Source organism: Schistocerca nitens, chromosome 5, assembly GCF_023898315.1.
Source record: "Schistocerca nitens isolate TAMUIC-IGC-003100 chromosome 5, iqSchNite1.1, whole genome shotgun sequence".
In the NCBI taxonomy this organism is placed as follows: Eukaryota; Metazoa; Arthropoda; class Insecta; order Orthoptera; family Acrididae; genus Schistocerca; species Schistocerca nitens.
In genome coordinates, this window is record NC_064618.1 from 470,268,743 (window position 1) to 470,295,112 (window position 26,370).

The 26,370-nt window shown below is 37.5% G+C and overlaps 1 protein-coding gene across 2 annotated transcripts in view; it reads left to right on the forward strand.

The window, feature by feature from the left end:
• Nucleotides 1-24,470, forward strand: part of LOC126259331 (UDP-glucose 6-dehydrogenase) — a 93,504-nt gene extending 69,034 nt beyond the window's left edge. The window contains exons 8-11 of one of the 2 annotated variants that reach the window (XM_049956027.1): nucleotides 3,880-4,083; nucleotides 7,093-7,248; nucleotides 7,700-7,817; nucleotides 24,324-24,470. In XM_049956027.1, coding sequence (XP_049811984.1) covers nucleotides 3,880-4,083; nucleotides 7,093-7,248; nucleotides 7,700-7,817; nucleotides 24,324-24,406 — 561 coding nt within the window. In that variant the 3' untranslated portion in view covers nucleotides 24,407-24,470. Of the gene's footprint in view, nucleotides 1-3,879; nucleotides 4,084-7,092; nucleotides 7,249-7,699; nucleotides 10,727-24,323 lie in introns of those variants that run through there. The other variant, XM_049956028.1, reaches the window with a different exon arrangement.
• The last annotated feature ends 1,900 nt before the right edge of the window (nucleotides 24,471-26,370 follow it).

Sequence of the window (26,370 nt, forward strand, 5' to 3'; positions counted from 1 at the left end):
CAAAGCATAGGGCTATAGAGAGACACTGAGTAAAATGTGTTTGGTTGTCGAGAGCAGCCTTCAACGACTACCATTGCAGAATATTGTCAAATTCTTTTTCACAAAACCGAAAGAAATTCTGATCTCATGTAAAGGCTGTTAGTGGCACCAAAGTTCGTGTCCACTCACTCAGTGCAGCTCCACAGGTGTGGTTTCCATGGATGCCTCGCCAGTTTCATACACTCCTTCCTGTCAGAACGGTGTTTTGAGATACAGGGCTTGTTGGAATGTTTTAAGCAGAACACCATGCCTCAGGAAGTTTTTTAAAGTGTAACAGTGTTCACCATCATGATAAATAGTAGCATTATGTTCATGGTAAGGAGTCTCACACAATGTTCGATTTTCATGGATGACTTTTCAAACTGCTGCGTGTTCTCTAATAATAACCGCTCATCAGTTGCATTCGATTATCAGGCAATTGGAGAATTGGGTGATTGCCACAGGTTTTAATTTCTCTTCAGAGGAAACTGTTTATGTTTATTTTAATTGTTCCCACCTCTCTGTAATATACTTGTTTTAAAACTGAGGGACGCTGTTCTCAGTTTTACAGAAAAAATGAAATACTTGAGATGTCACACCTTAAAGATATGAAATTAAGAGGTCTCAAGGCTTTAAATTTTTAAAATGCATTAGCCGTCAGTCTTGGGAATAAGATAATGCATGTCTGCTCCAATTTTATTAAGGCATCATGCAGATGCCACTTTAATACAGTTGCCAGATTTCTGGATAAACAAGGTTTTCATATCTTAAAAGGCTGGATGTGATACAGCATGAGGCTGTTAGGATGGCAATGGGGCCTTATCACACAAGCCCAGTTTCTAGCTTCTTTGCAGAAGCTGGTGAGACCGCATTGTCAGTTTGATATCATCTCCAAAATCACCAGCATTCATCTCCAATTCCTGGCCATCACTGGGACATCTGTTCAATAACTGCCCATAGGTAACAAGACCATTCAGAATCCACATGAGGGAGGGACTCAAGCTATTAGAGGTGGGAGGGGGGATTAAGCTCCAAAGCCAGGGATGGATTAGGGGAATCACTCCACACTTAATTTTGGAATTAAAGAGATGCAGGAATAATTATAACCCAAATTACATTTTTAAAACTAAATTTTACATTGTTTTAAATTGCTTCCCAGAATTTAATTAGTGTTTACACTGATAGTCTGAGAATGGGAGCTTTATTGTCTGTTTAGTTGTGTTCCCCAAATGTGTCTCAGGTCAGTGCTCCTGGACCAGTTTTCAGTTTACTGTGAGGAATTGCTTTTTATCCTCAGGACTCTGCAGTGGAGGAGGTGACAACATGGGAAGATTCCTAAAGTCCCTTTGGTGACCAGTAGTTCTAGTCACGTCTTTATCTCCTCTATTGGTGATCTAAGAATATTACAAATCAGTCAAATAAGATTTTGTAAACTACCTCTTTAAGGAAAGGGTTGCATAGCATTAGGATTCTTTAAATGAATCTGTCTAACATCAGATTATCTTACAGCTAGTTTTATAGGGTCATTACACATTGAAGCATTCAGGACAACTACTCCTAGATATTTTACAGTTACAAGGTTACAAAACTTCTATTGTTACCCGCCACATTATTTGAATACACACTGCCTGACAAAAAAAGTGAAGCACCCAGAAGGAAAGGAGGAAATAAAATGAGACTTCATGGGTGAGAGGGTATGTGCCATTATTTTGGTGCTAATGAAATGGAGTTAAATTTACAGAGAACTCGGAAATATTATCTCCTTACCAGTATGACGTTGCACCCCTCTGGCCTGGAGGAATGCACTAATTCGATTGGGAAGCATGTCATAAATCTGTTGCAGCTACTGCTGTGGCAAGCTGATCATTGGTATCCTAGATACTAACAATGGGACAAAGATAGCATCTGAGGTGGCCCCACACATGTTCTATTGGGAGCAGCCAGTTAGTTCATACACATAAATACCATGTGTTGAAAAAAACTGTCCCATCAAAAAATTGCACCTTGATACTGTCACATGAGGATGAAAGATTCTCTGCTTTACTGTCGGAGCTCCCTCGATCACTAATGGCCTTGATGTGAAGTCATATCTGATGGTTCCCCAGACCATGATGCACAAGAGTAACACCACTGTGCCTCTCCAAACATTGAAAGGGTGGCATCTCTCCTCAGGTCATTACCATACTCAACGATGGTCATCTGTAGATGTGGAGAACTGTGACTCGTTGCTGAACACAGTGCTTTACCATCCCTCAGTAGTCCATGCTTCCCAGTCGTTGCCCCATTCAAAATGCAGTTGTTTGTGTTATGGTGTTAAAAGCTGAGCATGCATGGAATGGTAATTCCATAGTCCAGCTGCTGCTGGTCTCCAACCAATGATGCAGATGACACAATATGTGTCATTAGCTGTTTTTAAAAAGCAGGTGAAGATGCGAGCACATTATGACACACTTGGTGCCCAATAAGGCACAAGTGGTGGTTAGATATGGTCAACCGGAATGTTGTCGATGCACATGCATGCCCGCACTTCCCTTGCAGCCCAACATCAGGCCACTGTCACACCTGAATGCCCCATAAATCTGGATATTCCATGTTTCAGTCAGCCAGCCAAATTGAGGCCCAAAATCTTAGTAAAAGCTGCTGATAGTGCTTTCTCTTATGAGTAGATGGTATCTCCATTTCCTACACTGTGATCACTGAACATGTGGCACTGTTAACACCCCCCTCCCCTTACATAGGTAACAGCACTAAAGCCACTGACACATTTTAGTGGTTCTTATACCTGTCACAGAGATTTATAAGTCTAACTATTTACATACACATTGATGACGGGCCTGTGTATGAAGTTAGACTGAATCCAGCCATGTCTGCTGGGTGCTTCACTTTTTTTGGTGTGACAGTTATTTTTAACAGTAAACAACCATTAATGCTCTCTTTGGTATAGTTGAACATCTGTCAATTTCCTCATGTTCAGAGTGATATGCAGAGTTCTATCTGCTAGAAAGCTATAGTGCAGTTGCAGATCGATGTTCCATAAGTTCGCCAGTCACAGCACGATTTAAAGAAAATTCGTTGTGAAGCTCCCATGACAGGTGAGGTATATAAAGATAGCTCTCGTTGTTCACTTCTTGTGACCTACTATCAAGTTCATAGTGAACAAACTTTTAAACTTAAATGATGCACAGAAGATGCTGCAGTCACTAACAGTTTGTGAATTTTAGTATAATTAACCTTTTTAACCTTCAGAAAGCTGGTGACCTTTTTACTCACCTTTTTGGCAGAGTATTTATATTTGTTAATAAATTGAGAGACCTAATTTCTGGTCCGTGCCTACTTTCAGGAGGCAAAATGTGTAGTATTGCTGTTAAACACATTTATTTTGGAATATGGGTAATACAGACATCTCAGTGAGCATCAAACACAAATAAAAGTAAACAGGACACATTACCTGCATCTCAGAACTAATAATTCCTCAGTAGTGAGAGATATGTTACCAAGGTTAAAAAGGAAGAGCCAGTCACTCAGACCTAGGATGAGGACAACCCTCTTGTAGTGTGGAAAGGATATACATTATACTTCTAACATATTTTAAAGCCATGTAAGAAAAAAAAATAACCACACTACATTGCCCCCTTACAACATAGTGGCAATAACAATGGAAGGAGGGAGAAGTGAGACATGTAAATGTTGGTCTTTACTCTCTTGGATAACACTCGTGTGTGATCTTCATTTGTATTGAGACTGCACTTTAAGCACTTTATCATCAGCACTCTCATCCCTTTCCTTTTCAAATTGCTTACATAAAATTTAAGTAACTGATACTGAGCAGTAATGAAATTATAGTTCTGTTTTCCTTTTCAGGTGATAGATATGAATGAATATCAGAAATCTCGGTTTTCTGCTAAAGTTATAGAATCATTGTTTAATACTGTAACAGACAAAAAGATAACAATACTTGGATTTGCATTTAAGAAGAATACAGGAGATACACGGGAGTCTCCAGCCATACACGTTTCAACGACATTACTAGATGAAGGTGCAAAGTTGCATATTTATGATCCAAAGGTTTGTACTGTTAAATATGCATTTTGCATGCATGTTCCTTACAGATTATATATTTTTAAGAGGCCTTATTGGACTGAGTATGCAGCAAAATTTATGCTAAATCCATCTTCAGTCAGATGTATTATTTTTATTTCACATTCTGTTTGCTTCCTGTCATATCAATAAGAAAGTACTCTTTACTTTGTAAAGCTTCATAGTTCTTGTTTTATAACTTTACAAACTTTTATGTTTCAAGGTAACAGTATAAAATTTTCTGGACTTTCATAACACGCTACATTTGATAAAACACTTTTCACTGATATTCAGTTTCACAATAATTGATTATATGATGGATTAGTGTTCTTGTTCAGTATAACAACCCAGCATTTTTATTAATTTAGTCTCCCACTTGTTTGTCACATGAGTAGTTGGCGTAGCACTTAACTTATTCTTCCTTTATATATTTACTAGCCTTTCCCCCTCCCGCTCCCGAGCTTCAGTCACATATACATTCCATACATACGTTGCACACACCTTATCCTCCCCCTTCTCTCTCTCTCTCTCTCTCATCTGCTCACCCTTCCAAACTACTTATTCATCTCCTCCTCCTCCTCCTCCTCCTCCTCCTCCTCCTCCTCCTTTGTCCCTCCTTCCCGCCCCTCCACTGTCTGTCTCAAACTGCCGCAGCTGTGCCCATCCACACATGTATGCTGCCCACAAACCAAGTTGACAAAGCATGCCGATACTGCTCTTATACACCTCTGTCATGCCAGGACGCATACACGTCAAGGAATGAAAAACCGTTTCTTGCCCCTGATTTGTAGGCTGCTCTGCAAAGCAGTTTGATTAGACAGGCCAACACTGCTCCCACACTTCATACCTGTCATGCAGGCCAGCCTATAAACCAGGGGCTGAAAAAAAAAACCTGTTTCCTACATCTCAGCTCCTATTGGAGCTTGGAGGTTATAAACCCCAGAGTGCTGATACTCTTGCAATCTGCTGTGTCTGTGTCAAAATCAATGCAGGGATTTAGGAAGAGATCCTGGGACTGCGCGCGCACTTGTGACTCACGCCGCAAAATATGTTTGCCTCTCTTTGTTCATGTAGTCAATAATTGTTACATATTTCCTTTCTTAACTACCTTTAAAATTTTTATTCTTATTAGGCTTAAAGTAACTGAAATCCACCATTTAATATATTGACAAGATGTCAGGTGTTTATTTCTTTTTATTCAGCTGTGGGTTCTTGGTGAAATATTGTATTAACCAAACAAAACAGTTTTTTAGCTTTGTTTCACAAATGTCTTTATTATTGTAAAATCTAGGTTCCAGGTTATTAGCCCAGTGTCAATACACAACTGATACCAAAGATGAGAACCAAGCAACGATTAACATGTCAACTTCTTAATCTTTCAATTTTAGACTTAAACTGTAAACTATCTCTGTTGGCAGTACAATTTAAAAATTCATTAGGACAGCATTTACCAAAACTGTGACTAAATGTATTGAAGAAGACAGATTAGTTTTTTTCTGAACATTGTTTAGATGAATATAACAAATACAAAGTAGATGTAGAAGTCTTGCACATAGAGAGTAAGTGTGCAGAGCTCACTCAGAGAGATCAGCAACTAAGAAACAAATGTCTGTATCCCCACATTTATTATTGAATGAACGAACAATTCAATTATTCATTCCTTTTTAGACAATGTTACAACTCTGGCATAGAAGAAAAATTTGTGTCTTCATTCATGAGTAGATAATGACAAAAGATTCCATTCCTGTGCATAGCTCTAGTCCAGTGTATGTTTAGTCATACTTATGGTAAATGTTGTGCTAATGAATATGTGAAATGAAATGATCGTATGGCATTTATTGGCCGGGATATCCTCTTTGGGGTTTGGCTGCCATATTGCAAGTCTTTTTAGTTGACGCCACTTCGGGGACGTGTCAATGTTGATGAAAATGATGATGGACATGCAACACCCAGCCCCTGCCGGGAATCGAATCCAGGCCCCCTTGCGTGGTAGGCGGTAATGCTACTGCTATGCTATGGAGGCGGACTAATGAAAATGTAATTCCGTATATAATTGTATCAAAACTAACAACAGAGAGAACTTTAAAATTATACAATTAACAGAAATAGAATTGCTTGGTTCTCATCTCTGGGATCAGTTACATAGCAGAGACTGGTCCTATAACTCAAAACCTACTTTGTACAATAAAGTTTGTGAAAAAGGGTTTCATTTATTTATCAGTTGTTTGTGTTTAGAGGCATTTCAGAAATACATTGTCTTAAAAAAAATCCAAAATTATCAAAATTGAATGTCTGTGGCAAATAGTCTCTTTCTCAAGTAATGAAAAATCCAGGATGGAATAACAAAAATTGATATGATAAGGATAGATTGCTGCTCACCATGTAAAGAGAGGCTTGTGAGCATTTTATTTTGGACAAAAAAGTCTTTCCAAACTAGAAAACACATCATCGTGCCAGTCCGTGATACTTAGTTTCCTTTAAATATTGTGTTTCTGTGATTCTGTTCAATAATGTGCGGGTGTTTCTAGATAATGACTCAGCAGATTACAGGCTCTTTCATAGGAGACAATTCCAGTCTCTGGCTTCAGTACGAAGACGTACTTTCTTGATAATTCTCACTGCATAATATGAGATGCAATTACCATGTAATTTCTTTTTCTTCCCTCTGTTTATGTAGATTCTTATTCACAGAGCATTTATTTTGTAATAAACTTTAAATTCCTTTTTTTAGCAGTCTGTGAGGAAATATATTGGTAGCTTAGAACAATTGTCATAATGTGTCCTCAAGATAACCAAGTAAATAAAAGAACAACATGTATACTTCCAAAAATATTCACAACATTATTACTTTCATTGAGGTAATGTAGATAACTGCATTACTTTTGTCACAAATGCACAAGAGAAAATATCTCATAGCTGGCATGCTGCCTTGTCACTTAGTGTTCTAGCCAACTGTTACCATTTTTGGCAGTAACTGATGTTGATGCTTTGTATTAGGTGGAACCTTCACAGATTCTTGAAGACTTGACACATCCATCTGTCACAGAAGAGCCTGAAAAGGTGAAGAAATCAATTGAGATACATAGTGATGCATATACAGCAACAAAGGGAACACATGCTATAGTACTATGTACTGAGTGGGATGAGTTTGTTGTAAGTATTGATAGAATTACCTGTCTTTGATATCATATTTTGAAACATGGGTTAGTTTGATGGTATGTGCACATCCACATCCATACCCGCACCCACGTCCTCCTTTCCATGCACCATACCTTTTCCTCCCACTTCCTACCAATTTCTTGCACTCCTTACCCATTTCCTGCTGTCAGTTGCCCCTCGTCTTGTACAAGCACTTTAAGACAATTGCATGAGAATTTTAAAATGTGGTTTTTGCTTGTAGGAGAAAAGTTTTCATGTAGTGGAATAAGCCTGTAATTATAAACATATAAATGTTAACAGCTTAATTTTATAAACTACTGCATGCCATCATACTTTCATGCTTAAGTGCTCCCCTCACAGTTTTTGTGCTGATAGTAAAACTCATTACAGTTATTACAGTTATTATTATTATTATTATTATTATTATTATTATTATTATTTCTAGACTCTTGATTACCAACGCATTTATAATGGAATGATGAAACCAGCATACATATTTGATGGACGGAAAATTTTGGATCATGAAGCTCTGATGAAGATTGGTTTCCAAGTCCAGACAATAGGTAAAAGACTTTCACGACCAGTTGTATCTCGAGTGTGGGGCAGTACAACACAGGTTTAAATAAAGACTGAATGTGAAAGTGACATTGCATAGATGATCTTGTCAGACTGAGTAGTATGTTTCAGACAGAAAGCAGGTCAATTTTCCTGTAACTTGTGCCGTATGTGAACACTTGTTAGCATTTAAAGACTTATTTTCTGTATAAAACATATAACTTCAAGATGTATGTTGTTCATTGTATATTAATCATCTACATCTTTTACACTTTTGTATAGGTGTGTTCTGTTGTGTTATAATTCTTGTTTTCTGTCGTTTAATGATCACTGTTTCAACTTGTGGAGATAATATTCATTTAGTTTCATAAAGATCTAGTTTTTGCCTGCATAGCAGCACACATAGGTAGTTTTATGTTTATTGTTAATTTCATTTTGTAGTTTTTGTGGTCAATGTAACTTTCATGAATGACACTACAGGTGTCGTTGTCATAACCTTCGTAGCACTTTTGTTTCAGAAAGTGACTGTAAGTGACAGGGCACTGATGGAGACAGCAAGCTACTAGCCCCTCACCCCTGTCCTCTCAGTTACATTTATCAAGTGCCCTGTCATAATCCTCATGTGATTTCCATCATATAGACTAATATTTTCTATCCCCCTCTGCTATTGCTTCCCCTCTCCCTCAATCTTTACCTCCACTTTCTGGTATAAGGCAAGAGAAAGCAGAGAGCACAAGTTAAAAATGTTTATATTCACTTTCTCCTTTCATATTAATCCATTATCTATGTTACCATTGAAAGCCAGGAATGTGGAGTTTAATGATTTACTTTCATTCTGTGCTTTCAAGGTGGTGGTAATTTCTATGGGAAATTGCCTTTGCCATACAGAAACTAGAGCAAGATACCATCAGTATTATCAGATATATAGCATAACATTTTAAAGGAAAGTATTCTGTGTGTACTTCAATACAAATTCCATTTACACCTAATAGTTTCACAATATATTTTAGCTATTTATTGTTCCTTCTCTTTTCCTATAGCGGAATTAAATTTCATTATATAAAACCATAAATATAAATATTGACTGCTGTCAATTGATACTGTGATTGAAGTATCATCTCATTTAAAATCGATTCCTGCTTAAAGTATTTGCAGTATTTTGAGGACTGTAGTTGTCAGGGTACTTGTTTACGGGACATTTAATTCAAAATTTCCCCACTGATCAACTTCTTAAATAACGAACTAGTTTTGTCCTCTGACCTAGTGCAATATTCTTTGAAGAAGGCAACCCTTAAGAGAGTATTCTGTTAAAAAGAAATGATTTAGAGAAGTAAGATCTTCATTGTGAAAACGTGTTATTCATTTGTTCCCAGCTTCTTTGTACATGTGTTGAAAGCATTTAATCGTATAAGAAATGTACTACTGCAAGACAAATATGCATTTACAAAAAATTTTATAGAATGAAAAGTATTTAATTATATGTGTGATTTTTCTAATTGTTAAACTTGCTTTTTGTAGACTTCTTGATGTGTTCTTTTGATGCAGCAACAAATAAATGCCAGTGATCATTATGTACACATGAATCTGTAATATTTACTCTTCAGTGGAGTGAGTCTTTAGAGGATGTAACTATCATATTAATTTGTGTATGCTAAAAGTTGCCATGTTGTCCAGGAAAATATTTTGTATGTGGTATTTCAATAATGAAAATATCAAGATAGAAACAACCACAGCAAAAATGAGGGAAAGTAGCTAGTCACCTGCAGATAAATGACAGTACTTAAGAGTGGGTGTGTGGTTACCTCTCCCCATATTTCATTTGTGCTAGACTCATAGATTGATCTTGCTTGCCTGGTGTTTGGAGGATTGGGGAGTGAATGACAGCATCAGGAAATAAAATAATGCAAACTTCAGATATCAAAAGCTAAAGTTTCTGCACAAGTCTATATAACAGAAATAAAAAACAGAATGGATCCATAATGATATGATAAAGAATGTGAAATGCATCTCAGCTTATTGTTACTACTTGAAGTTAACAGAAAAAAATATTTTTAATATCTCGGATAGAGCTGGCAGTCATTCACAACCCTCTTTTCATCCAGCATTCACATCTTTCTTCTCAGTTATTCTTTGTATGTCATGGTTCTGTACTTCAAGTTAAGGCAGCAATCTGAATTTTATTTTCTTCAGTGTGCTTTTGTGTATCCATTGTTGTTAAATTTTGTAAACATGACTGAATTTCATATTAAATTAGGCCAGTTATGATACTGTTCTGTTACACTGCTATACTTGTACAATTTATCATTCCATAGCAGAAACCTTCAGTTGAAGCATACTTAAAGTAACATAAAATGTTTCCTTGTTAGTTCATTTAAGTGGTGATGGGCATGGGATAAGTGCTACAGTTAACACATCCAGTGTTGATTTTATGCATGTAATCTGATCCTGGCAACTGGGATTATGCATTTTTCTCAGTGAGGTTGATCTCTTCCCTGCCCCCCCCCCCCCTCTTTCCCTACCCCCACCCCACCCCCACACCAACTTATCTGCATAATTTAACAGCCCTGTGAATATAATACATGTTCAGCTATATGAATGACTTACTACAATTGCATCATGCATTGTAACTTTTATGATTCTACTCACAGCTGTTATTTTCTCAGCAACTGTAACATATATTCCAGAATAAATGTCTTGCACTTGTGATAAGACCATGGAATTGACTTTGAATTATTGATACCAAAAAAGCCATCCATAGTCTCATTTGCCAGGGTCAGTCTTGTGGAGATGTCTCAATTTGTGTCAAACGTGAAAATCAAATGCAGTTTTATGTTGTCCGTTTTATTTATTAAATTGTAAGTGACCATGTAATTTGTGCATTATCTGTAACTGTGCAAATACATGAATTCTAAATACATTTTGTTAAAATTTTTCTTGGTTATTCCTCAAAGTGAACATTGTTATTGAGTAATACTGACCTAAATTTACATTTATGTTCTTCCAGTGCTGCACATTTTGTTATCTATCAAGACGTTCTTAATTCAGTTCTGTATTGGGTCTGATATTTCATAAATGTGTGCTCTTAGGTGAACTGGGATAATCTTATGCCAACAAAGAAGCTGCTTAGCACAAAAAATGTGTTCCATAATTTTAATGCATTTAATGAGGCTGTTCTTATAGACCTTGTATGAGACAAGGGTAACTTTGCCTCTATTTCTCCACGTGAGGTACACCACCGTAGGAACTTTACTACCAGTTGTTTAGCATTATACACTGATGAGACAAAACATTATCACCATGCTCACTGTGAGACTGCTGGCAGGCGACATGGAGAGGAAGGCAAATAAATGGAGCAGAGATGAATGGGAAACCATTCCAGCAATGATATATGAAGCTGGTAGACTGTTCACATGCTCCTGTCTTGAGCACCTGTGGAAGTGGTTGAACAATGGTGAAACCATGAGTAGGCAAAAAGTTGTAGGATGCCCACACCTATTCATAGAACATGAAGGTCAAGGGCTTTCCCACTCTGCAGGATAAGTGGTGATATGTGTCAGATATGATGACAGAGTACAATGCTGGTGCAGGCACAAGTGTTTCAGAGCACACCATTCGAGGCAGAATGTTGAAGATGGGGTTCTGTAGCAGACAAGCATATTTGTGCTTGTATTAACCAATGACATTACATTTTCAGTGGGCATGGGATTATCATGATTGGACCACAGATCAATAGAAACATGTCGTGTGGCCAGAAAAATCCTATTTCTTGTTGCATCAGGTCGACAGTCATGTCCGAACATGCTGTTATCCAGAGTAACAGCTGCTTGAAACATGCACCATGCCACGGATTTAGAACAGAGGGAGTAGTACTGTGCTGTGGACGACATCCATGTTGGATTCCATTGGGACCTGTGGTAGTAATCAAAGGAATTGTGACAGCTGTGGACTCTGTGAGCATTATTGCAGGCCATTTGCATGACTTCATGTGTAATGCCTTCCCTGATAACAGTGGCATCTTGTAGCAGGATAAATCTTGGCCAGGATCTTGCTGCGGTGGTTTTGACAGTAAACTCTCACTGATGTTTTGGCTACCAAATGGTTCAAATGGCTCTGAGCACTATGGGACTCAACTGCTGAGGTCATTAGTCCCCTAGAACTTAGAACTAGTTAAACCTAACTAGCCTAAGGACATCACACACATCCATGCCCGAGGCAGGATTTGAACCTGCGACCGTAGCGGTCTCGCGGTTTGGCTACCAAATCCACCTGATCTGAACCAGATGGAACACACATGGGATGCAATATGGTGTCAGCTCCATGCCCACAAATTACCAGCCCATAAGGTATGGTTATTGCACAACCAGTGCTCATACGTACAGTGCCACATACCTCCAGAAACCTACGAGGACTTGTCCACTCCATGACACATACAATCACTGTTGTATTGCACTCCAAAGGTGCACCAACACACTGTTAAGCAGGTGGTCATAATGTTATGGCTCATCAGTGTGTGTTTATTATAGAACGTTTTAGGAATAAAGAAAATTGTAGCACATTGATTACCAAAGTGATTGTGCTGTAATGTACTAGTTCAGTTACAGTCATCTGAATGCAACACAGCTGTGAAAGATATATATGTGTAGACACTGTTTACACAATCAATAGATGTTAGTTTCAAAAATACAACTGCTAAGAATATTTTAAAAAGTTATTACGTGTAAAACCTTCCCAGGGGACACCGCCTTATTGAAGGTACCTTCAGTGCCAGGCAGGAGGGTTTGTGTGCTCCGATGAAGTCAAGAGCTGTGTCAGCAGTAGCATAGCTACTGGCAGGGTCACTCAAGCTGGAGTGGTCTTGACAAAGGAGCCAGACAAAGTGTGTCCCACAACATAGGGCAGGGAAGGCTCTATAGGCGTAGTGAAGCAAGCTTCCCTAAAGGAGTAAACCTCATACAAATCCTGGTCCTCCAAGTTGGGGGTTGGGCAAGTGGCTAACAACCCTTTCCTGTAAAAAAAAAAAAAAAAAAAAAACCTCTTGTTCAGGAACCTCAGAGTAAAGAAGCCAGACGAATTTATGAACGACGACACGGTACTGTTAAAGGCAAACAAAAAAATATGTTTATGGAACCTGGAACGTATAATCACTGTATAGATCGGGGGCCCTGAGGTCACTGCTAGGTCAACTCAGTAAAACCAAGGCAGGCATAATTGCCCTACATGAAATATGATGGACTGGACATGGAATGCTTGATAGGGGAAGCTGGATAATTTTCTATCGTGGTTCAGAGAGCCACTATGAATTTGGTACAGGGTTTGCGGTAAGACAAAAATATAAACACTTAGTGAGTGGATTCACTGGAATAACATCTAGGATCTCACATATGTGATTAAAGACCCGATTCTCAAACTACTCATTGATCAATGTATATGCACCCACAGAAATATCAGATGACCAGGATAAAGATACCTTTGAGAACCTTGAGAGAACTTATGATAGATGCACTGTGTATGACACTAAAATAATTATTGGAGACCTCAATGCACAAATTGGTAAAGAACAACATTATCTCCCAGTAATGGGAAAGCACAGCCTCCATGAATTCACAAATTACAATGGCCACAGAGTCCATTTAGTTTGCACTGTCACATAACATGGCTGTAGGTAGCACTATGTTCCCACACAAAAGGGTTCATAAAGCAACATGTAGCCCTGATCAGAGTACCTTCAACCAAATTGGTCGTGTAATTATTGATGGCAGGCATTCCTCAAACTTACTAGATGTACAAACTTACAGAGGAGTTAATGTAGATTCAGTTAATGTAGATTCAGACCACTACCTTGTAATTGCGAAACTAAGAGCTCGAATATCCAATGCAAGAAAAGTCAAAGGAACACCTCAAAGTAAGTATATGGTATCGAAGTTAAAAAATGAAGTCCTCTTTAAAACGTACTCTGCGAAAGTTGCTGAGAATCTTGCATTATACACCCCTAGTGTAAGTGATAACCTGGATCAGGAATGGAACACTTGCAGCAATGCAGTCATTAAAGCAGCAGAAGTAGTGGTAGGGAAAGAAGGAAAACAACCAAGGAATTCCTGGTTTGATGAAGAATGTAAGAGAAAAGTCAGAAGAAAAATCTGGCATACAGGAAAATGCTTGAAAAATCATATACTTGTTTAGCAATAAGAAATTCTCAAGATAAAAGCAAAGAAGTGAAGAAACTGAATCGGAGAAAGAAAAGGGAATGGGAAAGAAGGCAGACTGAAGAGCTGGAGACAACTGGGAAAACAAATGATGTTAGAGTATTTTATCAGAAAATTAATAGTGAAAGAAGAGCATTTAAGCTGCACATCAACCTGTGTAAAAGTAAAAATGGGACACTACTGACCGATGATCAAAAGGTATTGAAGCATTGGGTAGAGTATTTCAGTGAACTGTTGAAGGCTTCAGAGTCCCCAGTTTCTCCAGAAGGTGATGCCATAGTGCCCCCCCCCCCCCCCTTTCCCAAGGAGAAGTGAACAAAGCAATTGCCAGATTGAAGAACAATAAAGCACCAGGAACTGACAATATAACATCTGAACTATTGAAAGCTGGAGGAGTTTAGCTAAATCGTAGGATCTACAGGACTGAGTGCCCCATCTGGGAAAAGGCAGAGTTACCAGAAGAATGGAATATAGGGATAGTGTGTCTGGTGCATAAGGAAGGAGATCTATTTGAATGCAGCAACTACAGAGGCATAACACTTTAAAATATTATATATAAAGTACTATCAAATATCCTGTTTAGTAGACTTTCACCTATAGCAGATCAGAAGCTATCAATGCGGGTTCAAACCAGGAAAGTCAACTGTAAACCAGGTGTATACTCTCCGACAAATAGTAGAAAAGACCAGTAAATTCAATGTTGGTGTTTTCATTGACTTTAAATCTGTGTTTGACACAATAAACAGAGCCAAACTTTATGGGGCAATGCGGGAATTTAGAGTGCCTGCAAAATTGGTGCATTGAATAGAGGTTACCCTAAGGTATCCCCAGAGTATTGTGCAAGTGCAGTTAAGGCTATCACCTCAGTTTCCCACTCAAACTGGGCTAAGGCAAGGAGATGGGCTTTCTTGCCTACTTTTTAACCTGGTACTTGAAAAAGTGGTATGTGAATCGGGTATTCGGACAAGAGGAACTATCTACTATAAGCCTGTACAATTGCTGGGATATGCAGACGACTTGGATTTAATGAGCAGAACACTTAGAGATCTACAAAGCACATTTTCAGCTCTAAAACTGAGTGCAGAGAAGATGGGTTTGAGAACTAATGAAGGAAAGACAAAGTATATGTATAATGGCGCTAACCAACCCTTACACCCCACAATAACCCTTGATGGATTGACATTTTAACGAGTGGAATGTTTCACATATCTGGGCTCCAAGATAGAAGCAAATGGCACCACCTTTACTGCAATTATGGCTGGCATAAGTGCTTCTAACCAATGCTACTTTGGAATGTTGCTACATTTTAAATCCAAGCTTATATCAAGAGGGACTAAGTGCTGACTTTACAAAATGCTGATACACCCAGTACTTTCTTATGGCTCAGAAACATGGACAATTACAAAGCAAGGTGAAAAAAAATTGAGGTCACATGAAAGAAGTATTCTGAGAGGGTTTTTGGACCTGTATATGTAAATGGGACCTGGAGAAGGTGAAGAAATGATGAACTTTATGACTGCTATAAGGAGGATGACATGGTAAAGTTCAAAAAGCTGTGTAGACTGAGATGGGCTATACATGTAATGCAACTCAAGACAGATCCCACAAAGCAAGCCTGCTGCAGTGAACCTGGAGGATGAAGAGCAAGAGGACAACCTAGGTTGAGATGGAGCGACGAGGTTGGAAAGGACACTGCCAGAGTCGGTTGCCATAACTGGAGGTCCATGGCAAAGTCCAGAGAGGAATGGCAGAAAATTATTGAGGAGGCCAATGGAAGAAGAAGATTATGTGTAAAAAGTAGTTGTGCTGCTGGCTATTGTGGTGTTTCAAACAGAGTATTAAAAATTTTTTGTGACTCGATAGGATTAGTCGTAAGCTACATTTTAGTCAGTCAGTCAAAGACTTGGGGGTGTATTTCCCGACAGACTTAAATGTGCAGTAGTAGCACCCATCTATAAAACTAGAAATATGCAAACCACTTTTAATTACGGACCTGATTGATTCCTTACAATCTTTTGAAAAGTATTTGAGTGAATAGCCTATGATAGAATGTTGTCTCATTCTTACGAGCAGAATGTGTTAAATGCCGTGCAGTTTGACTTTTCTTAATAGGTTTCCACTGAGAAAGTCATACGGGATCTCGAGTGAATTCTTGGCAAAGCTAAACAATAAATATCCTGTTGGTATAGTCTGTAACCTTGGCAAAGTAACTAATTGTGTAGATCACAAAATAGTATTCGACAAACTAAAATGTTATGGCATAAATGACATCTTTCTCGAACAAATGGCATCATACCATCACAACAGAAAGCCAAGAATCACATTATCAGACTGTGCCACAAGAACGATACTAATCTCGGAATGGCGTAACATACTGTGGGTTCCCACAAAGGTTGCTATTAGGATTACTTATTTTAACATACATAAATGATCTTCTAATGACTTTAAAGAACAGTTCAAAAACTGTAACATTTGCTGCTGACATGAGCATGCTAATCAAGGTTCCAAACTCAAATTAGTAGATGCAACTCAGATAATATGTGGACAGTCCTCAAAGTGATTCACAGCTAACAGTTTGTCTTAATCTCTCAAAGACTCATATACAATTTTAAACAAGCACAGATGACATTTTAGCACCAGAAGTAGACATCAATAGCCATGTACTGAATGAAGCAGTGTGTGGAATTCTTTGCGGTCCAGTTGGACAAAAAGTTAAAAGGGAGTCAATACATGGATAAAAATTAATCAAGAGCATTATGCCCTTAGAAGCATCTGTCATTATATTGATCAAAAAACAAAGGTATGATCTTTCTACAGACGTAAACTCCCTGTTCTCTTAAGGAATTACCTTTTTGGTGTAGTGCGCCTGAAGTAAATAAAGTATTTGTTCAGAAGAAGTTATTGTGTAAAGTACATAACCTCACACCTCGCAGATGTCTTTCTAAGCATTTCCAGTCTGAGCTGCCAGTGGTAGTGGTCATTAAGCATGAGGTGTGCTTGCTTGTGTGAATGTGTGTTTGTTTTCTTTGGTGAAGAAGGCTTTATCCAACAGACAATCTTTACAGTGACTAGCAATCTGTTTATTTCCTAATATTGTTGGTATTCCAACCTGGAGTTTCCATTGTTTGATTGTGTTTCTAAGCATTTTAGAATTCTCGTAATCATTTCCCAGTATATTTACTCTTTAATGCTGTTTGTTACTAGTAAATGAATGTCAGCTTCAGCTGAACTGTCATCTGCAAAATCACAACACAAAACACAAAAATGTTTACATTTAAACTCTGCTACCTTGTCTATGGTTCAGACACTGGAAGGTTTGAGACAGAATACATAATGGTGACACAAAGGTATTCAGCAAACTATTTTACACAAAGGACAAAACTATCCACTCATGACTAATTAAAAACATCTCTCATTAGCCACTACTGCAAGTTATCTGGTTATCTAGATGCAAGATTTGAAAATTACTGTTAAATACTTGACAAGTAGTTGATTGTAAAGCTGCTTTATAAGTACTGAAGCATTGTAAACAGACCACTGACATTACAATTGTAGGTAACTGTTTTGTTTGAAGAATACCATTATAATCAAATAAATAATATGCTACCAAGATAAACAGCAGAGGAACAAACAGCTTTTTTCAGTGTTATGGCTTCCTCTCTAATTTTCTAGGTTATATTTCACTGTCATAATTACAAAGAGTACTAAGCTTTTCAGTTTATTATTGCTACAGTGTATGATTTAAGTTTATATCATTTTCTTGTCTGTTTTTCATGTATAACTTGACTCATTCCATACACCTGAAGGTTCATCCTCTGAATGGTATCTATGGAATACAATGCATGAAGATATACAGTTTTCAACCTTATTCATCATCAAATATTGCTGAAGGGTAAATCATCACATACACATTGAGGGCATGATTTTAATTCATTGATTAAGTGATTTAAATTTGAAACTTCCTGGCAGATTAAAACTGTGTGCCCGACCGAGACTCGAACTCGGGACCTTTGCCTTTCGCGGGCAAGTGCTCTACCATCTGAGCTACCGAAGCACGACTCACGCCCGGTACTCACAGCTTTACTTCTGCCAGTATCTCGTCTCCTACCTTCCAAACTTTACAGAAGCTCTCCTGCGAACCTTGCAGAACTAGCACTCCTGAAAGAAAGGATATAGCGGAGACATGGCTTAGCCACAGCCTGGGGGATGTTTCCAGAATGAGATTTTCACTCTGCAGCAGAGTGTGCGCTGATATGAAACTTCCTGGCAGATTAAAACTGTGTGCCCGACTGAGACTCGAACTCGGGACCTTTGCCTTTCGCGGGCAAGCGCTCTACCATCTGAGCTACCGAAGCACGACTCACGCCCGGTACTCACAGCTTTACTTCTGCCAGTATCTCGTCTCCTACCTTCCAAACTTTACAGAAGCTCTTCTGCGAACCTTGCAGAACTAGCACTCCTGAAAGAAAGGATATAGTGGAGACATGGCTTAGCCACAGCCTGGGGGATGTTTCCAGAATGAGATTTTCACTCTGCAGCGGAGTGTGCGCTGATTTAAATTTATTTCCTAATTTAAACTAACCCCAGAAAGTCCAGGATGGCATAACAATAATATTATTAAAAGGACAGAATGCTGCTTACCATAATTTTGATAATGAACCCAAATAAATTACATTCATTAATAGCATTTTTACTGGGATTCCAGATGAAAGCTGCAGATATTTCACTGCTCCTTCTAAGAGCTATTTTCAGCTAAACCAATTTTACTGAAAAAGTAAGGCTAGAGAACAATTGTGCTCAATTAGGTCAATATTTAGTTTAAAAATGTGCTATTTTAGTTATAAATTGCACTACAAAAATACATTCTTGTATTTACAAGATTTATAATAAAGAAGGCATTTTGAAAGCAGCCACTGCTCCAACTTGCTACATTCAAACTGACATGAAGTAATATAGTACAGTTTGATTGTAACAGGAAAAAATGTGCATTTATCCCAGTAGCCTCCTTATCTAATATCACAATGCTTAATACTGAAGATGACAATCTAATTGGGCAACTATTTTACACATGTTGCTAATGAACTGCTGAAATGTGGAAACTGTAGAGCAACAACGCTAATTCTTTAGCCCATAGCATTATATTTTTTTAAGACTTTAACTTGCAGAAAATATGCTCCAAAAATTATATGGTCGAACAGTTAGTGGCAATGTAAGATCCTGCATGATGTTTTCATTCACTATTCACAAATTACTCCAACATTTTATATTCCCCACATAATATTAATTGTGGCCTATATACCACATTTAACCAACCAGAAATAATCATGTCGACCAAGAATCACCTTCCAACTGTACGAGGTGCGTCCAGAAACAACGTAAAGTCTCATTCTACTACCACCGCAGCACTAGCATCACAGTTCCACACATTCACACTCGTCTCTCTGGTTCATTGTCTTTCCACTGATGTCGTTACAGCAGGATTGTGTTGCGTTTACATTTGATAGTGATCACTCAAAACATTTAAGACCATATCTGAGCCTACAGAGTATGAAGCGCCTTCGGTAATATGGTTTTTGAAAGGGAAGAATTCTCAGCCAGCTAAAATTCACCAGCTTTTAGAGATTTATCGTGAAAATGTAATGACATGAAATGATGAGAAAGTGGGTGGGACAATTTAATGATGGTTTAGTCGAGTAAGCAATTGAGATAATTCGTGAAAACAGACAGTTCACAATAAGAATGGTCTATGATGAGTTTCCATAGATTTAGAAAATGGGTTTGCACAAGATTGTCACAAATCACTTAAATTCTTGCAAATTGTGTCCCCTTTGGGTTCTGAAAATGCTTATAGAAGTCCGCAAAACAAAGCGACTTTGCAGTGCTTTGACATTTCGTACTGAATACTTTATGCAGGAGATGAATTCTTAAATAGAATTGTGACTGTTGATGAAATGGGTTTGTGAGGTCACTCCAGAATCAAAACGACAGTTGATGGACTGGAGGTACTCACAATCTCTCCTCCCCCCCCCCCCCAAAAAAAAAAAATCAAAACATTGCTAGTACAAAAAATCATGTACACTGCATTCAGGGCAGTCTGTCTGACAACTTCCTTCCCAAAGGTGAGACTGTCAGTGTGGTACAATGCTGTGAAACACTGAAAACTTCAACACTGAATTCAAAACAAAAGGCATGGAATACTCAGTCAAGGCTCTGTGTTGCTTTGTGACAATGCATGTCCCCATTGTACTGGTGTCACTCAGCAATTTGGTGGGAGCAGTTGGATCACCCATCATACAGCCCCAATCTCGCAACTTCTGACTACCACTTGGTCTTGAACTTGAAGTGTGATTTTGGAGGAAGGCGCTATGACAGCGATGACAGTGCAAAAAAGAATGGGGTTCAGCAGTAGCTGTTTTCATTAGCAGCATCTTTCTATGAAGAGGCATAGAAAAGTTACTTTCTTGCTGTTACAAATGTTTGAACAATTGTGACTACTACATAGACTTAGAGTTTAAGTGATGCTCTTTCTTGTGAAAATAAAGTTTGGTTTTTTAAAAAAAAAGTTTAGACTTATTTTCCAAAATAGTATTTACTTTCCAGACATACCTTTTATACATATATAACAAAATAAAATGATATGAATATAATAGAGGGAAACATTCCACGTGGGAAAAATATATCTAAAAACAAAGATGATGTGACTTACCAAACGAAAGCGCTGGCACGTCGATAGACACACAAACAAACACAAATATACACACAAAATTCTAGCTTTTGCAACCAACGGTTGCTTCGTCAGGAAAGAGGGAAGGAGAGGGAAAGATGAAAGAATGTGGGTTTTAAAGGAGAGGGTAAGGAGTCATTCCAATCCCGGGAGCGGAAAGACTTACCTTAGGGGGAAAAAAGGACGGGTATATATATATATATATTCTCTCTCCGTACCCTCTCCTTTAAAACCCACACACACACACACACACACACACACACACACACACACACTCTCCGTACCCTCTCCTTTAAAACCCACATCCTTTCGTCTTTCCCTCTCCTTCCCTCTTTCCTGACGAAGCAACCGTTGGTTGCAAAAGCTAGAATTTTGTGTGTATATTTGTGTTTGTTTGTGTGTCTATCGACGTGCCAGCGCTTTCGTTTGGTAAGTCACATCATCTTTGTTTTTAGATATAACAAAATAAAATACCGGATATATAAGATAAGACACCGGAAGGCTCCAAACAGATTACATAATGGTAACAGAGATTTCGAAACGAGGTTTTATACTACAAACCAGCCCCAAGACCATGTGTGTATTCTGCACACGTAATTCATTGGCTGCTGCTTAGAACTGAAGAAACTGCATAAAGGTGGATAAACTGAAAAAAATTCAGAGGCAATTGACAGAAATGGGGGGAAGAAATACAATAGAAGATAAACAGGTAGATTGTGGTGACAGCAGAGGATCAAACAGGCAAAATATGTGGCCCAGCAGAATCCATGGATAACAAGTGAGATGTTTACTGATATGATGAAAGGAGAAAATATAAAAACTCAGCAAATCAAGCAGGTGACAGGAAATACACACATCTAAAAAGTGAGTGCAGAATGTACAAAATGGCCAAGTAGGAATAGCTGGACAAGAAATATAAGGCTTTAGAACCATGTATGATTAGAGGAAAAAACAAATGTTACCTGTAGGAAAATTAGAGCCTTTTGGATTAAAAAGAAACAGTTCTATGAATATCAAGAGCCAGGACAGAAAGCTGAAAAGTGGAAGGAATATATAGAAGAGAAATGAGCTTCAAGACAATGTTGTTGAATGAGAAAAGGAAGTAGGTTATGATGAGACAAATTGTGAGAGTAATTTGACTGAGGACTAAATGACCTATGTTGAAAAAAGACCCAAGATGGTATTTGCTCAGTGTTATTGAGATCCTTGGGAGAGAGAGAGAGAGAGAGAGAGAGAGAGAGAGAGAGAGAGACATGATCGAACTATTCAACCTAGTATGCAAGATATATGAGAGAATACTCTCGGACTTCAAAAAGATGGTAATAAATTTGAATCCATAGACAACAGGTGCTGAAAGGCATGAATACATAGGAATGCAAAATTGGTAAAAGCTGACATTGGGGAAGATCAGTTTGTGTTCCAGAGAAATGTAGGAACAAGTTAGGCAAACTGACCCTAAGACTTACCTTAAGTGATACGCTTAAAATGGGCAATCCTACCTTTATCAGATTCTTATATGACGAGAAAGCTTTCGACACTGCTGGCTCAATACACTTTTTGAAATTCTGAATGTAAGAGGAATAAAATACAGGAAACAAAAAGTAATCTACCACTTGTACAGAAAACTAGACTGGGGTTATAAGAACTTACGGAAGCATTGGTGAGAAGGGAGTGAAACATTATTGTAGTACAGGCCTGACGTTATTCAAACCACATGTTCAGTGATATCTAATAGAAATGGAGACATTTTGGAAAGGGAATTATAAATCGATGAGAAGAAGAAAAAACTTTGGTGTTTATTGATGACGTTTTAATTCAGTCAGGGATGGGAAAAGATTTAGAAGAGCATTTGAACAGAATGCACAGTGTTGTGAAAAGAGGTAATAAGATGAATATCAATGAAAGTAAAATGAAGGAAACAATATTGTCAAATTAAATTAGGTGATGCTGAAGAATTAGATTAGGAAATGAAACATTAAAAATAGTAGACAATTTTGCTATTTGGGCAATAATGTAAGTGACAATGGGCAAAGTAGACAGGATGTAAAATGAAGACTGTCAGCAAGAAAAACATTCCTGGAAAAGAGAAATTTTTTAACTTTGAATATAAAGTTAAATCTTGGAAAGTCTAATGTGAAGAGCTGCATCAAACCAGTCTACAAACTGAAAATCACAAGGACATAAATGACTTCTCTTACATTTGTGAAGCAAAATAGTTATTTTAGCTGACAAAACTAAGTTAAAATGGAGTACAACTGACACATGTCAATAGGAGGAGTGATTAACATTAATGTATGATTACATTTTTACATAAAACATGGAACACACAAATCTGTATTAGACAGTGTATAACTTAACCAATAAAAGAAGAGCATAAAGTAAGGACAGTAACTAGCGAAAAATGTTAAAAAAACAATTAGTAGCCACACTGATGAGAAATTTAATTGGAAACAACATATTAATGATACATAGAATAAGAGTAATGTTGGTTTCTCCAGGTACTTTAGTTCAAGATGAGGAAAGGAAACTCATGTTACAACATATTTTGATATCTTAGCTATTTTTTTATGTAGTCACTCTTCAAGTTTAAAAACATTTTATGTATGTCTTCACAATCTTTCACATGCCTTTTGTATTCTCAGTTGCCACCAAGTTGTTGAACCAGGCACTAATGTCTTCTTTCAGTTTGTTGTCATTTCCACAGTGCTCCCTCCCCCTCAAAGTCCTTCTATTTGGGAAAATGGTGGTAATCACTCAAGGCCAAGATCAGGCTATAAGGTTAATGTTCAGAAACTACACATTTAAACTGTTGGAGCAAATTCTCCATCAACTCAGCAGAATGCAAGTGGGTGTTTTTGCGAAGAAGCACAATGTCAATGGACAACAAATATGCTGCTTGTTTCAAATGGTGCAGTGTAGACTTTGTTTCTTGTGTTTTTCAGTCAAATGTCCATGATCTCTTCTTGCACCCACTTTTATTTAGTCCAAATTACATTAACAATTTGCTAAAGAGTTGATCATGACATTTCAAGAGAGCACAAGCTCAGTCCATCGATAGTGAACCATCTATCCCACAGATGTTTACAAGGAGGCACTAGCCATGAGTACAGATATGTTATTCATTACAGAATTCTCATACAAAATGAATAACCATTAATGCTCTGGAATGTAATAAGTTTTATGTGTCACCTATAAAATTTAATTCTTGTGGCATGACAGTTCTCAAAACTGACCAAAATGGCAACTTTAGAGTCTTATCCCTATTCCATTTGTGAATGGAACTTGAAAGGGAATGATTAGTAGTGATACAAGGTACTCTCCAACACACACCATACTATGGCTTCTACAGTATGTATGTAGATGTAGCTGTAAATATTGTATTTTATCAACAGAGCCACACTAAGCATGCATGTAATGTTTGAAGCTTTCCACATATAAGTAAGTTATTTATACACTAAAACCATATCCAAAAACTCAAAATAAAATAATAATTGAAGTACAAGTACAAGTACTCAACAAATATTTGAGATGCTAACTGTTAAAAAAATCTTGTCATTCTAATTACTGTTTTATTTGTTTTTCTCCAGGTGCTGGGAGACTTTCTTATGGGAGATCATGGCTACATCCTTCCCTGGCAACATTGCTACTGCAGTGCAATAAAGTACATTGATGCATTTATGATGGCACTGTAATGTGTAAGAACTTACATCCCAATAAAAAAAATGATACTGGAATTCATATAAGTATTTGTGGAATCAGGTACAGCCCACTTTCTCCCTGAAACTGACACACTGTTTCATTCTTCACCTTTTTCTAATTATTTAAATTATAGTGCTGTACACATTAAGATTGCATTGATTTCTAATTTTTTTAAGAACTAGAGGTCACAGATGGCATGCCTCACAAATGATGAATATAATTTACAATAATTGAGGTGTATTCTTAATTAAGCCACTGCTTGTAATATCTTGGATGTTCTACATAACATTATCTTCACTTTGTTTGAATTACTAACCTGCCCCTATCCCCTACCTTCCAAGACAAATGTATTGAAGAAAACAGTGAAAACATCACTTGAAGACTTAGAGATTATTCAGTTGTAGCATCAATGAAGTAACCTGCTGTGGCTGCTTCTGCCTGTTAATGTGTGACATGACTCATTCCACATCCCCATAGCCTTTCATTGTGGTGGGATTTACAGAACACAATGTGTGAATGAATGAATGAATGAATTATAAGTGACAAACTTAGCAAGCTGGGGCTTGAAGGATGAGGGTGACATCCTCTTTGATTGTGGTCAGGTCCACAACATGCAGTATATTTTGGAGTGCCCTGCTTCTCTGTTTTAGTGTACTACTGAAGATGTATGATGAGAAAATAAATGTGTAAGTGATGTTTCTTAACACTAGGCCAACAAACTGAAAAAACTGATTATGTTACGGACAGGAAAAAGGAAAAAAGTACAAAGGAGTTATAAAACATTCTTGTCACCTCGCAACTTTGAGAAAACTGGGCAAAATGAAAAGGGTATTTACAGAAGTGAAATAGCACTGTATAATATTATTAGGAATATGTTAGGTAGTGTATTACAAAAGTCTGGAAAGTGTTACGTCTACATTTGATAATAAGTTAAAATGAGTGACATTGTTGAGTTGAACACTCCAATGATATCCTTTTTGTCAGAACCCCAAAGAATGTCTGTAGCACCTTGAAGGTGCGGCAAGCAGCTAGTGCCAAACTGAAGCATTAAATCAGTCCTTAAGCCATGTTTTGTTAGCTCAGTTCACTGCACATTACACATGCGTATCACACATGTTCATTAGAAATTGTACTCCCCTAAACAGTAGCAAGATACCACCTCCACATTATTATTATTTCTTTCCTTTCTCAGACGTTATATCTGGTTAAAAATGGAAAGTGATGTGGAACCTTGATCAAGCATGACTTCCTTTTAACTGTACAGTATATGTTACATTGCATTTAGGAACTTTCGGGTAGTTGAACATGTATCATTGTATCAATAATTATAGATTTCTGTAGTTGTATTTATACGTTTGGATGTAGCTGTATTGCATTGATGTACTGGTGGATATTGTGTTGTATGACTCCTGTAGTTGATAGTATAATTGGTATAATGTCAACTTTATCCTGATGCCACATGCCCTTGACTTCCTCAGCCAGTTGGATGTATTTTTCAATTTTTTCTCCTGTTTTCTTCTGTATATTTGTTGTATTGGGTATGGATATCTCGATTAGTTGTGCTAATTTCTTCTTTTTATTGGTGAGTATGATGTCAGGTTTGTTATATGGTGTTGTTTTATCTGTTATAATGGTTCTGTTCCAGTATAATTTGTATTCATCATTCTCCACATTTTGTGCTGCATACTTGTATGTGGGAACGTGTTGTTTTATTAGTTTATGTTATATGGCAAGTTGTTGATGTATTATTTTTGCTACATTGTCATGTCTTCTGGTGTATTCTGTATTTGCTAGTACTGTACATCCGCTTGTGATGTGATCTACTGTTTATATTTGTTGTTTGCAAAGTCTGCATTTATCTGTTGTCGTATTGGGATCTTTAATAATATGCTTGCTGTAATATCTGGTGTTTATTGTTTGATCCTGTATTGCAAT